General features: G+C 38.5%; 2 protein-coding genes across 2 annotated transcripts; one reads left to right on the top strand and one right to left on the bottom strand.

Moving 5' to 3' along the window:
* The first annotated feature begins 1,264 nt into the window (after positions 1 to 1,264).
* On the top strand, positions 1,265 to 4,971 carry LOC145487254 (formate-dependent phosphoribosylglycinamide formyltransferase-like). Its single transcript, XM_081465994.1, has 2 exons — positions 1,265 to 4,528; positions 4,846 to 4,971. Exon 1 carries the CDS (start codon positions 1,602 to 1,604, stop codon positions 2,769 to 2,771), a length of 1,170 nt encoding a protein of 389 aa, XP_081322120.1. The 5' UTR covers positions 1,265 to 1,601; the 3' UTR covers positions 2,772 to 4,528; positions 4,846 to 4,971.
* Positions 4,972 to 16,335: 11,364 nt separating this feature from the next.
* Positions 16,336 to 23,107, bottom strand: LOC145486951 (27-O-demethylrifamycin SV methyltransferase-like). Its single transcript, XM_081465653.1, has 2 exons — positions 19,620 to 23,107; positions 16,336 to 19,222 (listed from the first exon to the last, which is right to left on the bottom strand). Exon 1 carries the CDS (start codon positions 22,976 to 22,978, stop codon positions 21,821 to 21,823), a length of 1,158 nt encoding a protein of 385 aa, XP_081321779.1. The 5' UTR covers positions 22,979 to 23,107; the 3' UTR covers positions 16,336 to 19,222; positions 19,620 to 21,820.
* Between the last annotated feature and the right edge of the window lie 225 nt (positions 23,108 to 23,332).

Below are 23,332 nucleotides of genomic sequence, written 5' to 3'. Positions count from 1 at the left end.
GCGGTATATTTATATCTGTTTACAGATTTACAGCTCAATAGCGCGCTTCGTTTGAAAACCAGAGTATTTTAAATTTCAGGGTTTAATATGGAGGTGCGTGACACAATGCTACGATCGAGTTTCTTGAAAAATAAACACTTATCCCAAGATTTTGAGATTTTTTAGAAGTTAAAGCATTAGGAAAAGTGCTTCTGTAAAAGCTTGTTTGTTCAGTACTGGTAATCAGTCACCCAGATAGCCAAAGTAAGTTTTCATGGCGTTTTCATACTGGGCTCTGTAATTTTCTCTGTAATTATCTGAAGTTTGAGGAATCGTACGGGCCTAAAACTTGGAGAAGTGTTTTATTTAGTTAACTCCTATAACATCACAATTTCTTAGCTTTTTCTACTGGATGGTTTCCGATTTTTTTTATTGCGTGACAGTGAGAACGTTTCATTGCTCTCACGACAGCTAAATCCGGCAAAAAACAAAACATACAAAACATTACAAAATAACTAACTAAATAAATAAAATACATTAAAAAAAAAACAGACAAATAAATAAACAGGGTGATGACAGACACCACAGTATAGGATGTTAAAACTCAAAAGAAAATAAAAATAGAAAACTGATAAGGTTGAAAAATGTAAAAAGGGTCATCTTTCACATTTTGGAAATAGCCCTTCTCAGTGTGAGAACTGTTAAAAAAAAAATCCGGCTCCACAGTATAGGCTTGATTTCCAGTCGTTTTGAGAGGAGTATGAAAGCCCCACTGCCAGAAATGGCTGAAATTTATAGAAAAAAAAGAAATGTTGCATTTTTTCCCATGTTCCCCACTCATCCCGCCAAATTCTCGTTTATGGAAGAGACATCCCTTTTAACAACCTAGTTCCCAGGGCCTTTCTCTTTGAAATTGGGAGGGGCGGGAAAAGGGAAAAGGGAACGAGGTTACCCTTTTCAAGACTACTGCTTTCGTCGAAAAGAACAAACCTACTACTCCTGGTAAGACCAGAGTAAGTTAAAAACACGATCAAAAACCTTTGAGAACACCCTCGCCCCCTTCATCCTGCCCCTTCCCCCGGCCCCCAGATTTAACCGGTATGCAAACAACAGACTACAACAGGTAGTCAAAAAATCTTACAAGGTGTCAAGAAGGTTAAGCAAAGAACTAGCAAATAAATACTGGTCACACACAATGGATTTTGTAACGAAATCCAATCTCTTTTAACATTTAGACTCTGAATGATATCAGTTTAGACCATCATATCAGTTTTGATATCAGCAATATTGAGTTATTCATAGCATTGCTAGAACGGCGGGAGAGAAGCATGATAAACTAGTTTACTCTAGAATCGCTTCGCTTCACCGGTCCAAAACCAAGCGGCCATCGTCTTGAAGTCAAGCCAGCGTGACACTCTTTGCTTTCACCTCAATCGCAACAGGGCTGCAAGCAAATTTCATCTTGCGGGGTTTCGGCCTTCCTAGAACTCGCGTAAAACGCGGTTACCATTACATCAGCCAAAAATAACGGCAGTAATCCGCGCGTCACGCAATCCAATCCGCTGGCTGCTCAAGTTAAGCGGACACGTGTTTATGGTAAATAGGATCGAACTCGTTATGTCATGATGTCGTCGAAAAACGTTGTCACTATTGGAAGACTGATTCGAAAGTGCCTGAAAGAGGCATATTTTCTTCCACAGAAACCGTCGTCGTATTCTAAGGGTTACAGATTCTTAAACGATAAGAATTACTTGGTCTATGATTGTCCACCGTCTCCTCTATATTTCGATCGTCTTTTGTCGCCATTTCGTCATCTTCCCGCAGCCGGGAATGAAATTCCAATTATTATGGAGTGTAAGCCGGAATCTTACTTGCAACAGCATTGGAAACAATGGCTTCCCGCTTTCCCTCCCGTAGTTATCAAGTCACTGGACGAAGGGCTGCAAGATGATGTCCCAGTCGTCACAACAGCGGCGCTTCAAGGTATCCCGAAGCACAAGCACAGTGTACATCCGGATGTCTTGTACGAGGTGCAACTGAAGAGTTCTATTCTCGATGTCGGCGTGCCGTTTCCAAGACATCTCGACAAAAACGCAATTTCTTACCCTTGCGCTGTTAAGGCTGACATGAGCACGGGAGGTCGTGGAAGCTGGCTTGTAAAGAACGAAAGCGAATTGTCCGACACTCTGCGAGAAATCAAAGACGTCTGTCACTGGAAAGGGCGAATTGTATTTCAAGAATTCATCCCCGGGGCCAGAGAAGTGCCCAGCTTTCAATTTTATCTGCACAAATCGGGGGAAGTATTCTGGGTCGGCACAACAACCGGAGGATTCGATGGAATCTTTGCCTGGACTTCTGGAGCAGTGGACTGGGACAAACAAGAGGAGTATGAAAAACTAGTGTACGAAGATTTCACTTTGCCAATCAAGAAATATCTTCAAAAGCGAGGCTACTTTGGCCTGGTCACTTTTGAAGTGCTTATCACAGATGACAGAAAGTACCTGGTCGATGTGAACCCGAGAATTGGTGGTGACACCACACATTTACTTCTCGCGCGTCACATGGCTTTAGATATTGGTTTAAAGCACTCGGCAATTTTTTGCAAAAATAAGCATTACAACATGACAGCCAAAGAATTAGTCAAGAAGGCCAATGACAACAATGTCAATGCTGATGGGACGATCATTGTTCTATCTGCCGCTGATGCAGTCAAGGGATGTGAGTCTTACATGTCGATATTTGCAAAGACATCAGATGAAGTGCAAGCTCTTTTTCACAAAATCAACAACTGATCAATTATCATTCATAGGTAATAATAATATAATTGATATTTAATCATCAATTTATAGATTGCAATGTGTTCAACTCACACTTACCGCACATTCACGCACTAACCAGGGTATTTAATGTTGAATCCCAAATAGGATTTGAGTCTTAATCATCTCTATTTGCAAAGACATCAGATGAAGTGCGAGCTCTTTTTCACAAAAATATCAACAACCGATCAATAAATTATTGTTATTCATTAATAATGATATTGATATTTAATCAATTTATAGTTTACAAGTTCATGCACCAACATGGGTATTTGATATCAAATCCAAATGAGGATTTCTAAGAATACATCATATTTTACTGGCAAAGTTTGTGTACTTTAGAATTAAATTTAATGATAGCCATAGATTTTCCCTGGGGGAGGTGGCTTTTACATGTTTCATCTATCTTACCACAGGGACACCCTATGACGATTTTTCACAAATATTTTAAAATGCTGTTTTAGGCCATCTTGAGTGCTTTTAAAGCTCTGTAGGTTAATTTTAGGCTGCAATAAAAAATTATCATCGTTCATTCTAGGAAAACTTGAATCTTCTTGAATTTATCATTTTTGTCTATTTCCCAAAAACCTTAGGTCTCATTGTCTTTCAAAAATTATGGCTTTCTTTTTTTTTTGGGGCACCCAAAACCCCAGTGGGGGTGAACGCAGTATACATGAAGCGGGGTCCAGCATATTTTTTTGGGTTGAAAATTTTCACCCTTGGTATGTTTTTGGGTCAAGAGATGTGTCATGTATTTTTTGTTTTGGTCTTAAAAAATACTTGTAATTTTTGAGTTAAAACATCTCCAAGTGAAATTTTTGTTGCAATCAGTGGGTGGATGAAGAGATATTAACGGACATACCAATTTCATTAGCTTATTGATGCAAAATCATGCATTAGAAGAGTCTGTTTGATTGAATAAATCAGTATTGAGGTATTTAAGTCTTGTATTTTTTTTGGATAGGAAATTTTGATGCCAGGTTTTTTTTTGGGTATAAGATTTTAGGCTCACGTATTTTTGGGGTTCGTAATATGAAGCTCCATCCCCCCCTGTCTGCGAGTAACCCCCCTGGGCCCAAAACAACATTTTTATCAATCCGAAAACAACAGCCATTAAATTTTTCATATCAGGAAAGTTCGAAGTGACAACAGACCAATTTCGATATATTAAAATTCAGCCTAAAACAATAAACCTCAGTACGAGGCTCTTGGGAATAACTACAGAGTTTGTGGGGTTTATTCCCCAAAGCCTTGTGCTGAGGTCTATTGTATTAGGCTGAATTTTAATATATTGAAATTGGTCTATTCACTTATTGAGAGAATCAGAGGGGATCAAAGGCTTTTCAAACAGATGATTGACCAGTTAATGATCTATTGGGTTCCCCTGTTACCTGAAGAGCTGACACTGGACTGCATACATTTCTATTTGTAAATTAAAGTAATTATCACAATTTATTTATTTATTTTTTCAAATGTTTTCCTTCGTTCTTTTTACCAGTTAAATAATTATTTAATAAATAAATTATTTTACATGTATCACACACCCCTCATTGGCTTAAGATGAAGAAAGTATAGAATAGAGGAAGAGGACTGCCAATCAAAGTACAATGCAATCTCAAAGCAACACCTCACTCTTGGTGGGTTTATTTTGTAAAAATCCATTTTTGGGGGGTTGGGCCTGAATTGTTTTTGTACCTAAGAGAGTGTACACATTTTAAATGTGATTTTCTTTTGTAATTGATTCGCTGATACTATTTAACAATTAGACCCATAGCCCTTGCGGGCTACGGGTCAATAGTCCATGAGGCAAAGCCGAATGGGCTATTGACCTGTGGCCCTTGAGGGCGAAGGGTCTAATTGTTTTAGTATTACCCAACCAGTCGGACAGAAAAGGCAATAATAAAATTAGCAAATGCAAGTTGAAGAAATATTTATTTGGGAATAAAATCAAAGAAAGCATCACGCTCGATGGCGCCAATTTTGTTACTCAATGACTATTACTAATAGTCCCCTAGTAGCGTAGCCAATCAAAATGCAGGATTTGCATTAGTCCACTAGTTGGGTGATACTAATTATTGATATCATTTAACAAAGGATAGATTAGATTTTTCATAATGTTTGGTTCAAATATTAATTTATAATGAATCCATTTAATAAATGTTAGTTAGAAGTGACATTTAATGGAATTATAACATATTAATTTAACAAAATGCTTTTTATAGTGCTTATCACAAGACGACAGAGCTCCTTTTTAACACAAGAAGCCTTGTGTGGTCAGGTCCTGAAGCAGGACAAGACCTTATAAATAAAACACTTGGAGAATGCTGTAAGTCCTGTTGTATAGGAGGGTATGTGTGGGTAACAAGGATTTAGCTCTTAAAACTGGCAAGCTGTACTTTATATCATTCACCTGCTATTGCATTCTTATAACCTGCTTCAAAAGAATATACTGTTATTAAACTTAGCCTATGCAGGGGGGATCTAGGGGGAGGGTGCAGTGGGTGTGCACCCCCGCCCCCCCGAGATGAAGCCCTCTTCTTCGTATTCATTTTTAAAATTTGTTTACCTCACCAGTCAGTTACACCATTCCTTAGTGGTGCACCCCCTCCTAAGAAAAATCCTGGATCCACCCCTGCTTTGTGTGGCTGTACCCACTCCTCTAACAACAATAAACAGTCATCTAAAACAGTTAAAAGAGATTTTTATATCTGCTTGCTATTTTATGATAAAAGAAAACTTATCTGTAATAGTTAGCATAATCCATAGGCTGACTGCCTATTGGTATAGTTACAATATTGGCTAGACAGCAAGATCAGTACAGAGTTTGGTTTATATGTAAATGATGGGCAGATCTAGGGAGGGGGGGGGGTGAACCCCATAAATTAAAACAAATGAGACATAACACATCTGCCCCAGCAATGGCAAAATTTTGAGCAAATGAGAAATATTAACCATGATGATGATGATGATGATGATCATCATCATCATCATTATCATCATGTGTTTTTGCCCATTTGGCTTATTAGGCCTTAAATAATAAATTAAGGGGTTTCTCCCTCACCAATCATTAGCTGACCATGATAGAAACAGCAAAGGCTTAAATTATTGTTAAAGGGCACAGGTTACCAATATACTATAATTCAATTTTTAAATCATTTGTCTTGGCTCATCACCATGGGGAATTGGAAGGTAAAGACTACAATAGATAACAAATAAAAGTCAAGAATTGAAGGGGTGATGAGAAGTTATGGAATTTAGCAATGCATTAAAGCTTTATGAATATACAAGTTAGCCTGTGTATATCTGCCCCTCCCCTAAAATCGGGGAGGGGGATGTCCTCCCTGATTTTGGGGGGAGGGGTGGATGTACATATATAAGTAAGCTTATAAAAGCTTATGCATGTTTCATAATAACTCATTCACATATTTCAACTTGACCTGCACAAGCCCTTTTGCAATCACTATCTCATTTTGTTTTAAAATTTGGCCAATTCACGGTAATAGGCAAACGCAGCTCCAATGATCGTTTGCTTCCTGTGAGTCCATCCCGGGGAAACCCCCCAGTAAAAAGGACAGGGGTGCTCGTCGTACCTTTTAGGGGTTAACAAGGCAGTTTTGGTACCTCTTAGGGTGTTTGGCATCAAAAGGTTCACAGCAGAAGCATTTGCGGTACCTTTTAGGATATTGACCCCCCAAAAAAATATGACAGGAGATTGTTAGGGATGAAAACATTTCAAGCCATACAAACAAAACAGGATCTTTAAGTACCTCTTGAGGCTTCTTATCAAAACTCCCCATGAGCACACCCTCCTTTCTATATGGGAGTATTCCCCTGGAGAGCCCATTTCGCTATATTGCCAAATCGTCTTACGTTAAAAATAATGGATTCAGAACCATTTATTTTAGGGTGATACTGTGCAAATCAGAAGCAAGAACGAAACCTTGGGGCCATGATAAAACCAGAACATGGAACACTCCGGGACGTTCCGGAACATCCCGGAACATCAAATAATTATAATAATTATGAACAAAATATGTAAAATAAAATTTTCAAAAATTAAATTAAACTAAAACAAACTGGTGTCAGCTTGGAATATATTTATAAAAAAAGAAAAGAAAAATGAAAGAAAAATGAAAATAACTGCAATGAGTAATTAGAAGACTATTCCATTCCTTCCAGTAGTTCGCCATCAGTTTAATCACGTGACTGTTCGTTCTTCATAGAAAACCAAGATGGTGACATTCGAACTCTTTAATCAGACCGAAAAATTGGGTACACGAGTGTGATTTCTTTATTCAATTCATTAAGTCGATTCAGATATATGCGTATACACGATTTCTCATGACGGAATAGTTTCTCCATGAGCGAGAAATAGAAACCAGTTTGATAATAACTTGCTTGTTACTCGGACTTCCGGAAAGGGCGAGACTACACTTGGTGGGTCATAGTGCCAGGCGTTCCTAGCGGAGAGCGTGAAAACTGGGGATGATAATTGTAACATGAAGACGGAATAGTGACAAAACTAGTCCAAACTATGGCTACTGACTCAACAAGCAACTGTATGATGCTCAGACGAAAACCTCAGATGTTGAAGAAATCAGGGATCAACAAAGGAAACGCAATGAATTACCTGGCATTCATAGTCCGAATCGTCCATGTTTGTGTTGAAAAACAGAGTGCCGTAAGGCCACGTGACGCAATTGGCGGGAAAGAAAAGAAGCCTGCACTCATTGTGGTCAGGTGAATGAATACCCAACGCCCCCTACCCCTCCCCTTCCGACTCCCCTACCCCCCAAAATATCTATTCATATTTCGAGCTGATACCAGTTTATATTTGTTTATTTTATTTTTCGAAATTTAATTTTACATATTTTTCTAATAATTATTTGATGTTCCGGGATGTTCCATGGTCCTGGTTTTATCGACGGCCCGTAACCTTGTAAATACCATCCAAACTTAAGGGCCCATTAACCGATTTATGCGCGCGCTCGCGCGCGTTGCTAAGGAGGTGAAATTTCACTTCCGGTTACTTACGTCAGCCTGAGCGCGGAAAATAAAAACAACTCAATAAGTTCCAAATTCGCTAACATTTTAGATGTTTTTCTCTGTGTTTCACAAAATGCAAAGTAAAAAAAGTACAAGCAAAGACAAAATAAGAAAAAGACAAAAACAAGAGCAACAGAAAGAGAAAAACTAACTCCTCGTGGCTTTGTTTGATCTTACCGAAATGCGCTGAGAGTGTAAATTGCGCACGCGCTGATAGGGTTTTTTCCAATATATATCAGGCGCCCTTCCGGTTTCTTTAAATTCTAAAGGAAACGCGGTTTTTCATTAAATCCAGCCTTTTTTGACGGATTTCGTTTAAAGCGAACTTTGAAAAGATAGCTATGCATCCCTTTTTCAAAATCATGCATTTTTCAGAAAATTACGAGTGTTTTAATATTTTGAAATTCTCTCAAAATCTGACCTTTTAAAAATGACACAAAAGCTATGCATAGCGTAATGAGGATTTAAATTAAAATATTAAATCAATGAAAAAAATCCCGATAAAGTAATTTGTCTGGGAGCCTTTGCGTTTTTTCAGTATTAGTCACATGACCATGGGCGTGGCCTGATGACGTCATCACTAGTGTTACTGATCATGAAAAAGTTAAAACACATGAAATAACTCTGAACTAACTAAAAATGATGAGGTTATATGAGAATAAATTTTCCTTAGCAACGGCTCGAAAAGATCGGTTAATGGGCCCTTAAGCTTACCTTTAAATTATGACAGACAGATTACACAGATTTCCAGAAACGTGAGCCAGCTGCCTCTTAGACCTGGCTGAATTGGTCAAGCAGTTCATTTTGAAATAACGCCATGAGATAACGCCATGAATAATTAACGGTTGCCATAAATCAAATCCCGTATCAAACAAAAACGGCCATGTTCTGCGAATTCTAAAATCGGTGAAGGTTTCTGTAAAAAAGACATTTTACGCTTCTTCTGGGCGAAACCTGTAAGGTCCTATGAGACATCATTCCGAAGATCAACCGAGAATCAGTCTGATTTTTTCTGAATAATCGCAAGCAACTCGGAAGGACAGCATTATTTTCGAAGGTGTCCTGAAGGTTGCTGGGGAGTTATGCTTTTATTCCGCTCGCAAGCAAAAGGGAAGCGAGTGCAACAGAGCTACATTAAGCCGTTTTCAGAAGATTGAAATTCTCCTGTTTCGCCATTTTATAAACTTTGTTTTTAACCGAGCTCAATAAAAAATGAGGGGACCCCTCATTTTCTCCTGCCGAGGTTGGTCGGCCAGTCTTCGCCACGCTCATATCATTGGCAGGCCCAGTATTAGGAGGGAATACTATTTAGATTTGGTTACGGGCCGATCATTAGAATAAATGTCAAACAGGGGGGAAAGGTGGGGAAAGCAACAACAACAACAACAACAAAAAATAGTGCGAGCCTTGGCAAAACAATATTAACATCAGGAGTCCATGGGCTCCTGTCTTTTGCCCAGCCGAACCACCAGACTGGAAGGGTTGATAAGATATTTTGCCATTAACAGAAAGGGGTTTACGCTTGAGCCTCTTACTAAAAACAACAATTCTTGCAGCATGAAATTTCACGTACCCTCCCATCCCTCACTATAATGGTCCGTCCTTAGAATAGACTTTTAATTCAGTGCGACGAGCGCCACGAATTCTTTATTGAGTTAGGCTACATTTATCGCTCGAGTCCCTAAATCAGACACCGATCAGTAAATTAGTCTTGTCAAAATTATCCGAATATGTGGTAAAATTCTCTCGACTAGCAGTATAACATACAAGTGAGGAACAGCAAGGAAGAATTTGTAGATTGGTCTTAGAAACGCGCGCGCTTTTTGATAAGTTGGAAAACAATTATCCAACAATAGATGTTACGAGCAGTGCAGTCATCAGCGCGTATTGTAAAAAAAAAAAGAGAGAAAAATTGAACGCAAAGATGTCACGGATATATTTTGTTCTGTTCCTTTTCTTGTACTTCATAAATTTTGGCATTGAAAGAACGAATACCAAGCGATTTGGAATCCAAATTGTTCGTGAAACAAAACAGAAGAAATTTCAGGCTGTCAAAGAGAATGATTTTTACGATGTGATGAGCTCGTATGCTGGGGAGGGCGGCAACTGCCATGGGAAAAAAAGAGGAAGAAAGCGTTCAAAAGAAACAAAGTCGCGCCAGCGCCGGGAAAGGAGGAAGCGTGGAGTTAAACAAACGGAAAGAAAGTCGATGAGTCTTCTTCCTCAGTCGGCACGGATCTTATGTCGTCGTTTCTCAACGTTCTGACTTCCTCAGCGGACAATTTTAACATTTGTAATTCAGATCCGTACCCATGGTGCAAGCGACTGTAAAACGGCCTTCGACGGCGTGGTGTTGGAAACCAAGGGAGGGGAGACCCCTATATGAAAAGGTCAGGGTAAAAATCAAGGATTCTGGTCTCACTTAGGGTGTTGATGACGAAACGTCACCATTCTTAGCTGTCAAAGTATCCTTTATGTGCACTCGAAGAACAAAGGAAACGCTCTCCTTTAGTTCTGTTTTTAGGTTTGATTTTCGCTGATCTCTCGAGTACGCGAGTCAGGTCTACAGATGCACGCGAGATCCTTTCTTGAACAGTGGCTAGTAATCGAACCTATTTCCGTTTTAAGCGGTATCTTTTAGGGGTCTAATGAAGCTCGAGCAGTACTATATTAGTCTCCTTTAGGAGTTAAATTTAAATTTTCCGACGAGCATTCCTGCAGACGTTTTGATAAGAGGGTTCTAAATGTCTAATAGGAAAGGAGTGATGGAGTAAAATCGTTCCACCACTACAACTTAGAAAATAATATTTTCCAAGTTACAAAGAACAATTAGTAAATAACCGAGAAATACAAAGGTGCAGTCGCAAAGTACATCTCATGGACTTTATCTTGCACGGTTTGACAGGAAATACATACTGTACGTGCAGACCGTTTTACTCGCAATTAGTGTCGACACTCAATTGAAATCCGCTCTAGCTAAAATAAATGAGGTATCGTGAAGTGTAGAGTGAACATGACGGGGAGTTAAATAGACCTTTCGGAAAAATGGCCCCCATATTATCTTTCTTTTGTTTGTTCAAATTAGTCCTACTAGTTCAAAAATCAGGAGAATAATCTACCTTCAACGAGATTAGTAAAGAAAATTCGAATGAAGACAAAAGAATATTAAAATACCCTCCGTTTTTGCCAATGCATGGGTCTGTAAGTTACTCCCAAACCTGGAACCATCGAGAAAAACTGAAGAAAATCTTGAGCGCATGAAGTATGCAGTTTTATTGGAAAGGGAGTTTCTGGGTACATTTTCAAAGCAGTTGATTACTGAACTATATGAGTTTGAAAGCACTTGTTTTATAACGCCGGAAGGGTTAACAAAATTCGTCACTGAAAACTCCACCAAATCCCTAGTACAAAGGAAAGCGTGTAACAAAGTCTTTGGCAGAATATCGAGTTCTTCTGTACCTCTCGTTGGACCGTTTCAGTTATCGTTTTATGTTTGCTCTTGGATACTACTCTAGGGATTTTGCGGTAGGCTTGCGACAGTAAGCGATAAGTTCCGTCAAGAGATTTTTCTTGTAAACCCAAAGCGTAATCTCGTCTAGAATACGAGAAGCAATATACGTAGCAAACCAGCCTCGGATCTCTTTAAGCTCAGCCAGGGTCTCGGGACGTGTGGACTCGTAATAGTATCCCGGAATGCAGAATTCTCCAACATCCTTAACAACAACATCGACGAAACCTTCGTCTTCCAATTGTTTCTTCAATTCTTCACAAGATCGCCCGTTCTCCTCCGGCGCATTCCACAGCATAGTGCACAACCACATAACGGCATACTCTATGAAATTCTTCGGCGGTCTTGGAGTCGCATAATCAGCAAACGACAGCCAGCCGTTGGGTTCTAGAACGCGGTAAGCTTCTCGCAAAAACTTCTGACGTGTGTTGAAGTGGGCTCCTCCCTCGATGGAAAGGACATGCGTAAAGGAGTTGCTCTGGAAAGGTAGATCCACGGCGCTACCATAATGTGCTGTGAGGCGGTCTTCTAGGCCATTTTCTTGAATGCGTTTCTTGCAGATGAGATGGTGACTCAGTGTTGCGTCAATCATGTCAATGTGCTTCGGGTTGTACTTGTTAAAGTAGAAGATATCCTGTGAGCCCGAACCGTTTGCTACATCTAACAACCGGCTATCCTTGTTCAGATGTACAGGATCGGCTACTTGGGAGAGCAGCGCTTCGCTTGCTTGAATATAATTCATATTTGCGTCTGCCCAATATCCAAAGTTGAGGTAGCCTCCATGAAAGTCGTGTTTGCCGGTCAAACCAGTCTCGTAGAACTTCTCCACGTGGTACTCGTGTTGCCGCTGCGACCATTTGGTCCCGGATCTGGCAAACTCGCTTTTTTCGCTCCTCTTGAATTCTGCTCGCTTTCTTTGTCGATGTTGCATAACATACACCGCTACAAAGACCCCAACAACGCAACAGCAGACACCCGTGCAGAACTGGGAATCAGTAATTGCCTCTTTGAGGCTACTAATCATTTTCTTTGAAGTCAAGCCGTGGTGTAAATCGGAAGATAAAGAAATATGGGCGTGTTTTCGCACACTATGAACTCCTGTGATGGAGTGGATGGTAGCCTGCGTCGCAGACAGTCTAAACCGCCGGTATATCATATCTTCAAATCAATCTCTATTTCACTCATTATTACCCTGAAACAATTACTCTATTCTGATTGGCTGAGAGCAGGCGAATTTATCATTAATTGTTTCCATTTACACTCGAGTGCCTAAGAGGTCGTGTAATTTGTGGGAAAAATTCAAATATCACTCGTAGTGTAGATCTTAATTGCAGTCGCATTCATACGATTACCTATACTTATTTATCTTATGCCATGCGTTCAGAACCCCCTGCTATCCCCAATTTTAAGCTCGCATTATATGAAAAGAAGCAGTGAAATGATATGGTCTTTAATTGTATGCGTTTGTGGTCATACGTGGAAAAATGAAAATTAGATGCATGGCAATTAAGAAACACGCCATCGGGTCCTCGAAAATGTTAATTATGTTCTTAGCCTTGATAACAATGATTTGTGCCCCAAAATAATTTATGTTTTCGACGTTTGAGACTAGTGCAGAAGAAATTCAAGCGGCAAACGATTTCGTTTTTCTGGTGACGAAAAATACGGAACACGCAGGCTTCGGTGATGTTGTGGACAACTACGATGGAAAATTCTTTATTCTGGGATACTATTATTAGTTCACACTTCCCGAGACCTGACGTGACCTTGCCTATGGGATGTATTTTCCAAAGATTATGATATAACAAGAGACAGAAAATCACATTTCAGCTTGCATCAGACTCTTGTAGACTCTCATGTCCATTTGATTTAAGCACTGAGATTTAGTGAAAACTCTCATGTAACTGTACACTCTGCAACTCTTATTGTTGTTTGCCTCTTTTGAGTGTTTTGGCATCCCCGCCACTTTGATGTGCCATCAGGTTAGAAAAATAAACTTGGCGCTCCATATCATTCATGATCAACACCTTTTTATTATTATTATTATTATTATTATTATTATTTATTGCAACACAAAGGACACTACTAACAAAACAAGACAGACACTACTTACAATACCACTAACGATACGTTACTTATACCACTTACTATACAATACTTCCTTAGAGTACAATTCTTACACTAGTTTTTACATCTTTTTTATCGGTTACACACCTATGTACTTAGCAAATTACAATTCAGAACGGGTTTCCACTTAGTCTCTAGTATCTTGCTATTATTGTACTTAGCAGCAATGTGACGTTCAGTTTCATAGTTTCTTTTAACTAGTTCCTTATAGGAAGAGAAAAAAAAGAAGACTATTATTCTTCATGATCAACACTTATTTAGAACAATTTGGCTTTCAATGCTAAATTACTCAACAACTCCATATATTATCATGCATAACGGAACAAAAAATTTATTGAGGTACAGTGTAATCACATCATTTGATTTAATCTTTTTTTTTTTGTTAGTTGCCTTTATGATATATGATATGGATAAAGATGGTAACATATCAAATGGAGAAGTGTTCCAAGTTCTTAAGATGATGGTAGGAAACAATCTGAAGGAAACACAGCTTCAACAAATTGTGGATAAGACAGTAATAAATGCCGACAACAGATGGCGATGGAAAAATCTCTTTTAGTGAATTTTGTTCTGTAAGGTTTATAACTAGTGGCTTGTTTTCTCAGTTTAGAGTTTTTTGTCTTGTTTTTGTCTGTTTCTTTGTTTTCTTTGTTTTTGTTTTGTTTTGTTTTGCTTTTGGTGATGACGATGATGATGCTAATGACAGTCTAACTTAAGATATAGCGATAATACTATCATACACTGGTTAATCTTAATCTGCAAGAAGCTGACTTAAATGATCTTAAATGATACATTTCAGTTGTCAATAGTAAAATATTTGGGTTTCGTGTGACTTGATTTTTTAATGGCAACAAGGTTTTGACAGCAATGTCTTTTCTGTTTGTTTGTTTTGTTGTTGTTGTTGTTGTTTTGTTGCTCCATTTTGTTTTACATCAATGTTCTTATTCTTGCCGTTTAAAAGAAAAATTTAAGTTTATCTTCGTGGCTTTTATGTATTTGTAAAATTTTAGTATTTCTTTACTGGTTTTGGTTATTTTTGAGTCAGTTGGTACAATTTTCTAAGTTTTTTTTTTTTATCGATCAAGAGATCCAGGCTACCAGAGCTAAGGTGGTGTCCAAGCAAAACAAATGACAAATAATTCTTGTGTGAAGTGCCATCAACATTCCCATTTTGCGGACCTCAAAAGAAATGGTTGTGGACTCAATACATATCCTCCAAGTCCTGTTATACTTAGCCTTAATGCTGCTGCTACTGCTGCTGCTGCTGCTGCTGCTGCTGCGGATGATGATGATGATGATAATGATGATGAAGATGATGATGATCTGGAGGAATAGGCAAGAGATATGTCTGCATCTGTTTTTTAAAGTTACAGGAGATGGGGTGTGATAATTCAAGGCTTAGGAAGTCTGAAAAATCCAATCCAAAAAATGAGCAGGGTTTACTGCATTTGATGCCAAAGAGAGTAGGAAGGTAACTGCATTACAGCGTAAAAAGGTTTTGCTCTCGCTGACGTTTTAACTTATCATTCTTTTCAGGTTGTTGGTAATATGGATGTTCACAAGAAGATGGTGGTGGATGTCTAACAAGACTTAAGTGAACAGAGTCGCTGAACTATTTATTATTCTTATTTCCAAGCCAAGACATATAAAACAAATTGAACAGTTTTCTTGATCTGAAACTCTGCAGGCTTCTGTTGTGAACCCAACAGTGCCGTAGCCATCACTTTGAACACTCTGTGGAGTGAGATGAATACAGTACATGCGTCAGAAATTCAAAGAGTAACTAACTTGACATGGTGCAAGCGACTGTAAAACGGCCTTCGACGGCGTGATGTTGGAAACCCGGGGAGGGGGGACTCCTATATGAAAAGGTCGGGGTAAAAATCAAGGATTCTTGTCTCACTCAGGGTGTTGATGACGAAACGTCACCATTCTTAGCTGTCAAAGTATCCTTTAAGGTGCACTCGAAGAACAAAGGAAACGCTCTCCTTTAGTTCTGTTTTTAGGCTTGATTTTCGCTGATCTCTCGAGTACGCGAGTCGAGTCTACAGGTGCACGCGAGATCCTTTCTTGAACAGTGGCTAGTAATCGAACCTATTTCCGTTTTACGTGGTATCTTTTTAAGGGTCTAATGAAGCTCGAGCAGTACTATATTAGTCTCCTTTAGGAGTTAAATTTAAATTTTCCGACGAGCATTCCTGCAGACGTTTTGATAAGGGGGTTCCAAATGTCTAATAGGAAAGGAGTGATGGAGTAAAATCGTTCCACCACTACAACTTAGAAAATAATATTTTCCAAGTCAAAAAGAACAATTAGTAAATAACCGAGAAATACAAAGGTGCAGTCGCAAAGTACATCTCATGGACTTTATCTTGCACGGTTTGACAGGAAATACATACCGTACGTGCAGACCGTTTTACTCGTAATTAGTGTCGACACTCAATTGAAATCCGCTCTAGCTAAAATAAATGAGGTATCGTGAAGTGTAGAGTGAACATGACGGGGAGTTAAATAGACCTTTCGGAAAAATGGCCCCCATATTATCTTTCTTTTGTTTGTTCTAATTAGTCCTACTAGTTCAAAAATCAGGAGAATAATCTACCTTCAACAAGATTAGTAAAGAAAATTCGAATGAAGACAAAAGAATATTAAAATACCCTCCGTTTTTGCCAATGCATGGGTCTATAAGTTAATCCCAAACCTGGAACCATCGAGAAAAACTGAAGAAAATCTTGAGCGCATGAAGTATGCAGTTTTATTGGAAAGGGAGTTTCTGGGTACATTTTCAAAGCAGTTGATTACTGAACTATATGAGTTTGAAAGCACTTAACGCCTTCCAAACTAAAATGTGGTGTTCCAATTTGATAAAATTTCAGAGTAAATACTGAGAACCACTTCAAAAATGGCTACTTTTTCGGTGTAAAATAGAAACCTGTCTCGGAGAAAAGTTATTTTTACGTTGCAAGCTTGGAAGTTTCGTTGGAAATGAGTGCAAAATTGGCCTAAAGTGAAACGTAGAGCTTAGACGGAAATCTATGATTGCCATTTAATTCCAAAGACGATATCTGCAATATACTAAGAATCTTAAACTGGTGTTAAAACTCAGAGGAAAAGTTTCCCTGTTTGCAAGGAATGAAAAAATTCTTCCGAGCAATTTCCTATTCTTTATTTGAACTGAAATGTAATGTTTAAGTCACGCATAAGAAACCAAATGATTTTTTTGAATTTCTTGTCTCGAGAGGTATCTCCATAGAAAACGATTCAAAATTTCTGATCCCCCAAACAACACAAGAGAGGATTCAAAATTTCCGATCCCCCAAAGAACACTAGAAAGGGTTCAGAATTTCTGATCTCCCAAAGAACATTAGAAAAGGTTCAGAATTTCTGATCCCCCAAAGAACACTAGAAAGGGTTCAGAATTTCTGATCCCCCAAAGAACACTAGAAAGTGTTCAGAATTTCTGATCCCCCAAAGAACTCTAGAAAGGGTTCAGAATTTCTGATCCCCCAAAGAACACAGGAGAAGATTCAGAATTTCTGATCCCCTGCAAAGCCAGTGTTACATCCAATGTAGCCACATTAAATCATAACACTGAAGACAGGGTTTAGATCTTGCTGCCTGCCTGAACAATGTCTAATCAAAATATTTTTTCTTCATAACAATATTCAATTAGAAATTTTATACAAATATAGCATAATTCTTAACAGATTCCATACACTCAGATTATACTGAAAGAGTGATGAAGAACAATTTTCTTCACAGCAGTCTATTAATATAAGTAACTGTAAACATCACACATTGTATTACAATGATCTATGCACTTCAAAATTACAGTAGCTGTAAGTTTAAAAAAACAATATCAAACAGTACCTAAGAGGATAGGAAAGTTCAGAATTGATCAAAACAGTAAGATTACTCAAACTGCACAACTGTAGGCATAAATGCAGACTCCACTTTCTCTGTCAGAATTTGCCCACCTTATGTGAAAGAAAAATTTCCAACAATTTCTGTTTAACATGGAAACAAGGCACCTCACTGTTATAAAACAAAAAGAGCATTCAGGAACACTACAGTACATTACAGGGATGACAATTAAAGACTGCAATATACATGAACATTTAAATTTGCAGTTGATACATTTAAGTGGGTCAATGTACTCTACATACATGTATACAGTGTCCTCCAAAAACCTGTTGTCATATAGCAGAGGCCATGGACTTTAGCTTTGCCCAACACGTTTTTACATCTTCAATCTAACTTTTTGAGTGGGCTACCAGTTCATTCACACTTCAGTTACGCAACCAGTTTAACCATGCTCAAAGGAGAAGAGTCTGGGTAAAATTGTTTTTATAAAGACCTGACAGATATGGATGCAACTATTGTAGCTAATGCTACAAGCAATTCTATTCTTTCTTTTTTAATTTGGCATACTCATCTTGGAGATGTCTCCTGGTAGCTGGCAATAGTTTGCTGTCCTCAGTTAAAGAAGCCCTCCCAAACACAATCATATCTTATTACTAGTTCATTACTAACTTCATGCAACTTGCAACTATCTCATTCCTGGTTGAGGGATGCAAATCTCTATTCTTTTTTCTATCCAAGAAGTTTTGTAGATAGAGGATAGCTATCTTTGACATGGCTTAAAGCTAACTAATATCTATCTATCAGATAGTTAGGAAATAGATTGACTAGCTAAAAACTAGCTTCCTGTGTAGATAGTCAACAGATACTTAGATGGCCTATCTATCTACTAACTTGTCTATCCAAAAACCACCACTACTGTAGTAAGCCAAAACCTAGGCTTTCTGAAGACTAGTCCTTACATTGAACAATAAAACACTATCCTATCTAGTAAAAAGATAGCCTATCTGAAAACTACCCATCACTCATATCGCACTGTGATAACCTACCCAAAACCCAGAGATAGTAAAAAGATAGCAGCCAATCTAAAAAATTATCCATCACTCATACATGCAGCACTTTAATATTTACCTAAAAACTCTTCATTATTCATTTTATATGGATCTTTGATAACTGTTCTTCAAATCCTAAACCTAAGTGAAATCTCTGTATTTACATAGGAAAATGTATAAATAACTAATAGTTTTATTTAAACCTGCTACAGTTGTACATTAAAATTTAATACCAAAAACCAGGCACATCCAGATGCAAAAGGAGGACAAAATCTGGCTGGAAATGAGTTTCCATTATGTTGCGACTTATCACAAAACTTACTTAAATTTAACATATATCTTTCTAAAATCCTGTTTGAAACACTTCTCAGCTACTTAAATTGGAGTCTAGTAAATGTTTACATTCTTCAGTAAATTTTCATGAAATGTAAACAGATTTCATGACCGGAAAAGCACAAAATATTCTTGACATGAATTTCAAATTTCAATTACAGTAATTTCTTCATGAAAGTATTTTTTTCAATTAATTTTATCCATGAATCATGGGTTTTTCAAATTATGGCAAGACTTATGTACAAAGGTCTGGAAGTGGTTAAAAGTAATTTTCCGTAACCTAGCTGTGAATTATATCTGCTGTTCTAAATAACCTCCATTTGCATAAAGAAATGCCAAATTATAAAGGACCTTTGGAACACTGCCCAATTAAAGAGAACTTCAACCACCCTAATGAAAATAACATCAGTCTTTTGCAACTCAAGTAATAAGTGGCAAACAAATGGTCTTGATAATGTAATATGCACATCTAACATAACCTCAAGAGCACCACCATCAACCTGAAAATCAAAAAGGTGAAGGATGTTGCTTTTTGATATCTTGTGTTTTAGGTGTTGTATACTACATATGTATGCCCAGTTGATCCTAGACAAGATATACACTAGATATATAAGAAGTATATGTAAACTACATGAGAGAGCTCACATTTATTGCACTTATTGTACTTTTACAATGAATGATTTTCCCAACACGAAATTGTTCGTATATTGTTGCGTTGAATACAGTTGCTTTCATAACTCCTTTAGGAAATGAACATTTGTATTCACGAAATCAACAAGACTTAACAGTGTGTTAAAGTATCTGCATCTTCTGTAATCTTCCACGATCAATTTAACCGGCCAGAACGTTTCCAGTATTTTAAGAACCGCCACAAATTATGCAAGAAGATCAGTTTACCTTGGAAAGCTGCAGGAACCATAACCTTTCTGTCATAAACCTGACGAGTGTAAGAGAAACCGCCAGCTGCTGGCAAATAGTTTGATTGCCACACTGTTTTGCCGACGAAACTTCATACTTTTCCACCTTTACTGGGATTTGACTCAACTGGAATAACAACGGACATCTGTAAACAATTTGTGACTGCTTTCCAACGTAGAGCAAGGCTATATAATAACAGAGAGCTTTGTTATCGAATCCTAACAACATTGACCACGATCTTTGCCCGCCATTTTGGTGTTTCCGTTCGATCCCATAATCCTTCGGTCAATCTGATAAATGAATACTTTTGACCAGCAGATTCCCTTTCCAAAGGAGTCGGTTATTTGCGCGTAATTTCGAATCCAACATTGTCAATAGCAGCAAGAAGCATGGAATGATTTGTCCAAGTTCAAATGAGTATCTTGGTTGCTTCGGTGAAAGAAAGGCAAGTCGCAGAAAAGTAAGTATATCATAATTGTTGCTCAACATTACAGTTAGCTGCTCAATCTTTGAATCGAAATCAATGTTGTGGTTGAAGAAATTTCGTTGTTATATTTATTTCGCGATCACTGAAACACAAGAAAAACGTTTGTTCTCCTGATTTTATTAGCACCCGTAACGAGGAAATTATTCACACGCATTTCCTATGTGTGAAATGCTTGCATAATAGCTTGTTAGTGTGCTTTTTGAAGAGGTAACTTAAAGTTTACACTGAGTTGATTTGAAGCTACAGATCACGCTCGATACACTTCACTACCGCATTGCCTACATACTGCTCACTATTCTTTACAAAAGAATACACTCCCGATCAATTGATTAATGAAAAACAATGTTAATTCTATCGCTATTTATAAGAATATTTAGCTTCAATTGCTTCATTGCAGAGCAGAGGAAAAAAAAAAGGCAAGAATAGCGGCCCTCAATCCGAAACGAACACATTAAAGCAGAAAACGGAGGTGGCGCAGACGGCAGCTGAGTCCTGATTAAAATTCTTGTTATCTTTGATGTGGACTTTAAACAACAGCTCGTAATTCTGGAGCCTAAATTCATATCTTTTTGAATTGAAAATAAAACCTTTCACTGTCCGAAATGAAACTGCAATTTTTGTCTCGATCCTTTGGCGTGGTTTCAAATCGTTATTAATAATGACCTAGCTGTGAATATTTCATTTGTGTACTTTTCTGATGCCTTTTACTCTGTGATCCTTTTGTCTGTAATGTGTTTAAAGTTACTATCCAATCGTTACTTTTTAGCTATCAGACATCTAGTTAATTTCTTGTGAATTATAAATAGACGGCCATTTCTGTCCTGTCACCTGACAAGGGGGATCAGAAATTCTGAATCCTTTTAAGAATTATGGGTAGATGACCGTTTTGTTCTGATAAGTTATGCACTGGGGGATCAGAATTTTTGAATCCCTTTAAGTCATGTGGGATCAGAAATGCTGAAATGTTGTAGAATTATAAATCGACAGCTCTTTCTATCATGTTAGCAGATTTGGTGGGGGAGGGGGATCAGAAATTCGCAATACTTTTAGAACCATGAACAGATAGCCGTTTTTGTCCCGTGAGGTGATGGGGATCAGAAATTCTGAATGCATTTAGAATTATAAATAGATGACTGTTTTGCTCTGACGGGCTGTGGACTGGGGATCAGTTTTTTGAAACTATTAAAGTCTTGGGGGATCAGAAATTCTGAATCCTTTTAGAATCATAGATGGATGACCGTTTTATTCTGATAAGTTGTGGGCCGGGAGATCAGAAAATCTGAATCTCTCAAAAAAGGAAAGCGCGATGGATGCACGATCTTTTTTACATTCACGATCTTTTTTACATTAAATTGTACATTTTGGTGAAATTGGATGTATTGTCCCTGGCGGACTCAACTGAACACTTCTTTTTCTCCTTCCAATAAGCCAAAACCTTTCGGAAACACAAACCTTTTTCGGCATCAAATACCAGTACCCTTCGGAATTTTTCCAAATTGGAATGCCACATTTTAGTTTGGAAGGCGTTACTTGTTTTATAACGCCGGAAGGGTTAACAAAATTCATCACTGAAAACTCCACAAAATCCCTAGTACAAAGGAAAGCGTGTAACAAAGTCTTTGGCAGAATATCGAGTTCTTCTGTACCTCTCGTTGGACCGTTTCAGTTATCGTTTTATGTTTGCTCTTGGATACTACTCTAGGGATTTTGCTGTAGGCTTGCGACAGTAAGCGATAAGTTCCGTCAAGAGATTTTTCTTGTAAACCCAAAGCGTAATCTCGTCTAGAATACGAGAAGCAACATACGTAGCAAACCAGCCTCGGATCTCTTTAAGCTCAGCCAGGGTCTCGGGACGTGTGGACTCGTAATAGTATCCCGGAATGCAGAATTCTCCAACATCCTTAACAACAACATCGACGAAACCTTCGTCTTCCAATTGTTTCTTCAATTCTTCACAAGATCGCCCGTTCTCCTCCGGCGCATTCCACAGCGTAGAACACAACCACATAACGGCATACTCTATGAAATTCTTCGGCGGTCTTGGAGTCGCATAATCAGCAAACGACAGCCAGCCGTTGGGCTCTAGAACGCGGTAAGCTTCTCGCAAAAACTTCTGACGTGTGTTGAAGTGGGCTCCTCCCTCGATGGAAAGGACATGCGTAAAGGAGTTGCTCTTGAAAGGCAGATCCACGGCGCTACCATAATGTGCTGTGAGGCGGTCTTCTAAGCCATTTTCTTGAATGCGTTTCTTGCAGATGAGATGGTGACTCAGTGTTGCGTCAATCATGTCGATGTGCTTCGGGTTGTACTTATTAAAGTAGAAGATATCCTGTGAGCCCGAACCGTTTGCTACATCTAACAACCGGCTATCCTTGTTCAGATGTACAGGATCGGCTACTTGAGAGAGCAGCGCTTCGCTTGCTTGAATATAATTCATATTTGCGTCTGCCCAATATCCAAAGTTGAGGTAGCCTCCATGAAAGTCGTGTTTGCCGGTCAAACCAGTCTCGTAAAACTTCTCCACGTGGTATTCGTGTTGCCGCTGCGACCATTTGGTCCCGGATCTGGCGAACTCGCTTTTTTCGCTCCTCTTGAATTCTGCTCGCTTTCTTTGTCGATGTTGCATAACATACACCGCTACAAAGACCCCAACAACGCAACAGCAGACACCCGTGCAGAACTGGGAATCAGTAATTGCCTCTTTGAGGCTACTAATCATTTTCTTTGAAGTCAAGCCGTGGTGTAAATCGGAAGATAAAGAAATATGGGCGTGTTTTCGCACACTATGAACTCCTGTGATGGAGTGGATGGTAGCCTGCGTCGCAGACAGTCTAAACCGCCGGTATATCATATCTTCAAATCAATCTCTATTTCACTCATTATTACCCTGAAACAATTACTCTATTCTGATTGGCTGAGAGCAGGCGAATTTATCATTAATTGTTTCCATTTACACTCGAGTGCCTAAGAGGTCGTGTAATTTGTGGGAAAGATTCAAATATCACTCGTAGTGTAGATCTTAATTGCAGTCGCATTCATACGATTACCTATACTTATTTATCTTATGCCATGCGTTCAGAACCCCCTGCTATCCCCAATTTTAAGCTCGTATTATATGAAAAGAAGCGGTGAAATGATATGGTCTTTAATTGTATGCGTTTGTGGTCATACGTGGAAAAATGAAAATTAGATGCATGGCAATTAA

This window comes from Orbicella franksi, chromosome 5 (assembly GCF_964199315.1).
Source record: "Orbicella franksi chromosome 5, jaOrbFran1.1, whole genome shotgun sequence".
Lineage (NCBI taxonomy): Eukaryota > Metazoa > Cnidaria > Anthozoa > Scleractinia > Merulinidae > Orbicella > Orbicella franksi.
Note: the sequence above shows the minus strand (reverse complement) of the source record. Positions and strands in the feature narration are given on the sequence as shown.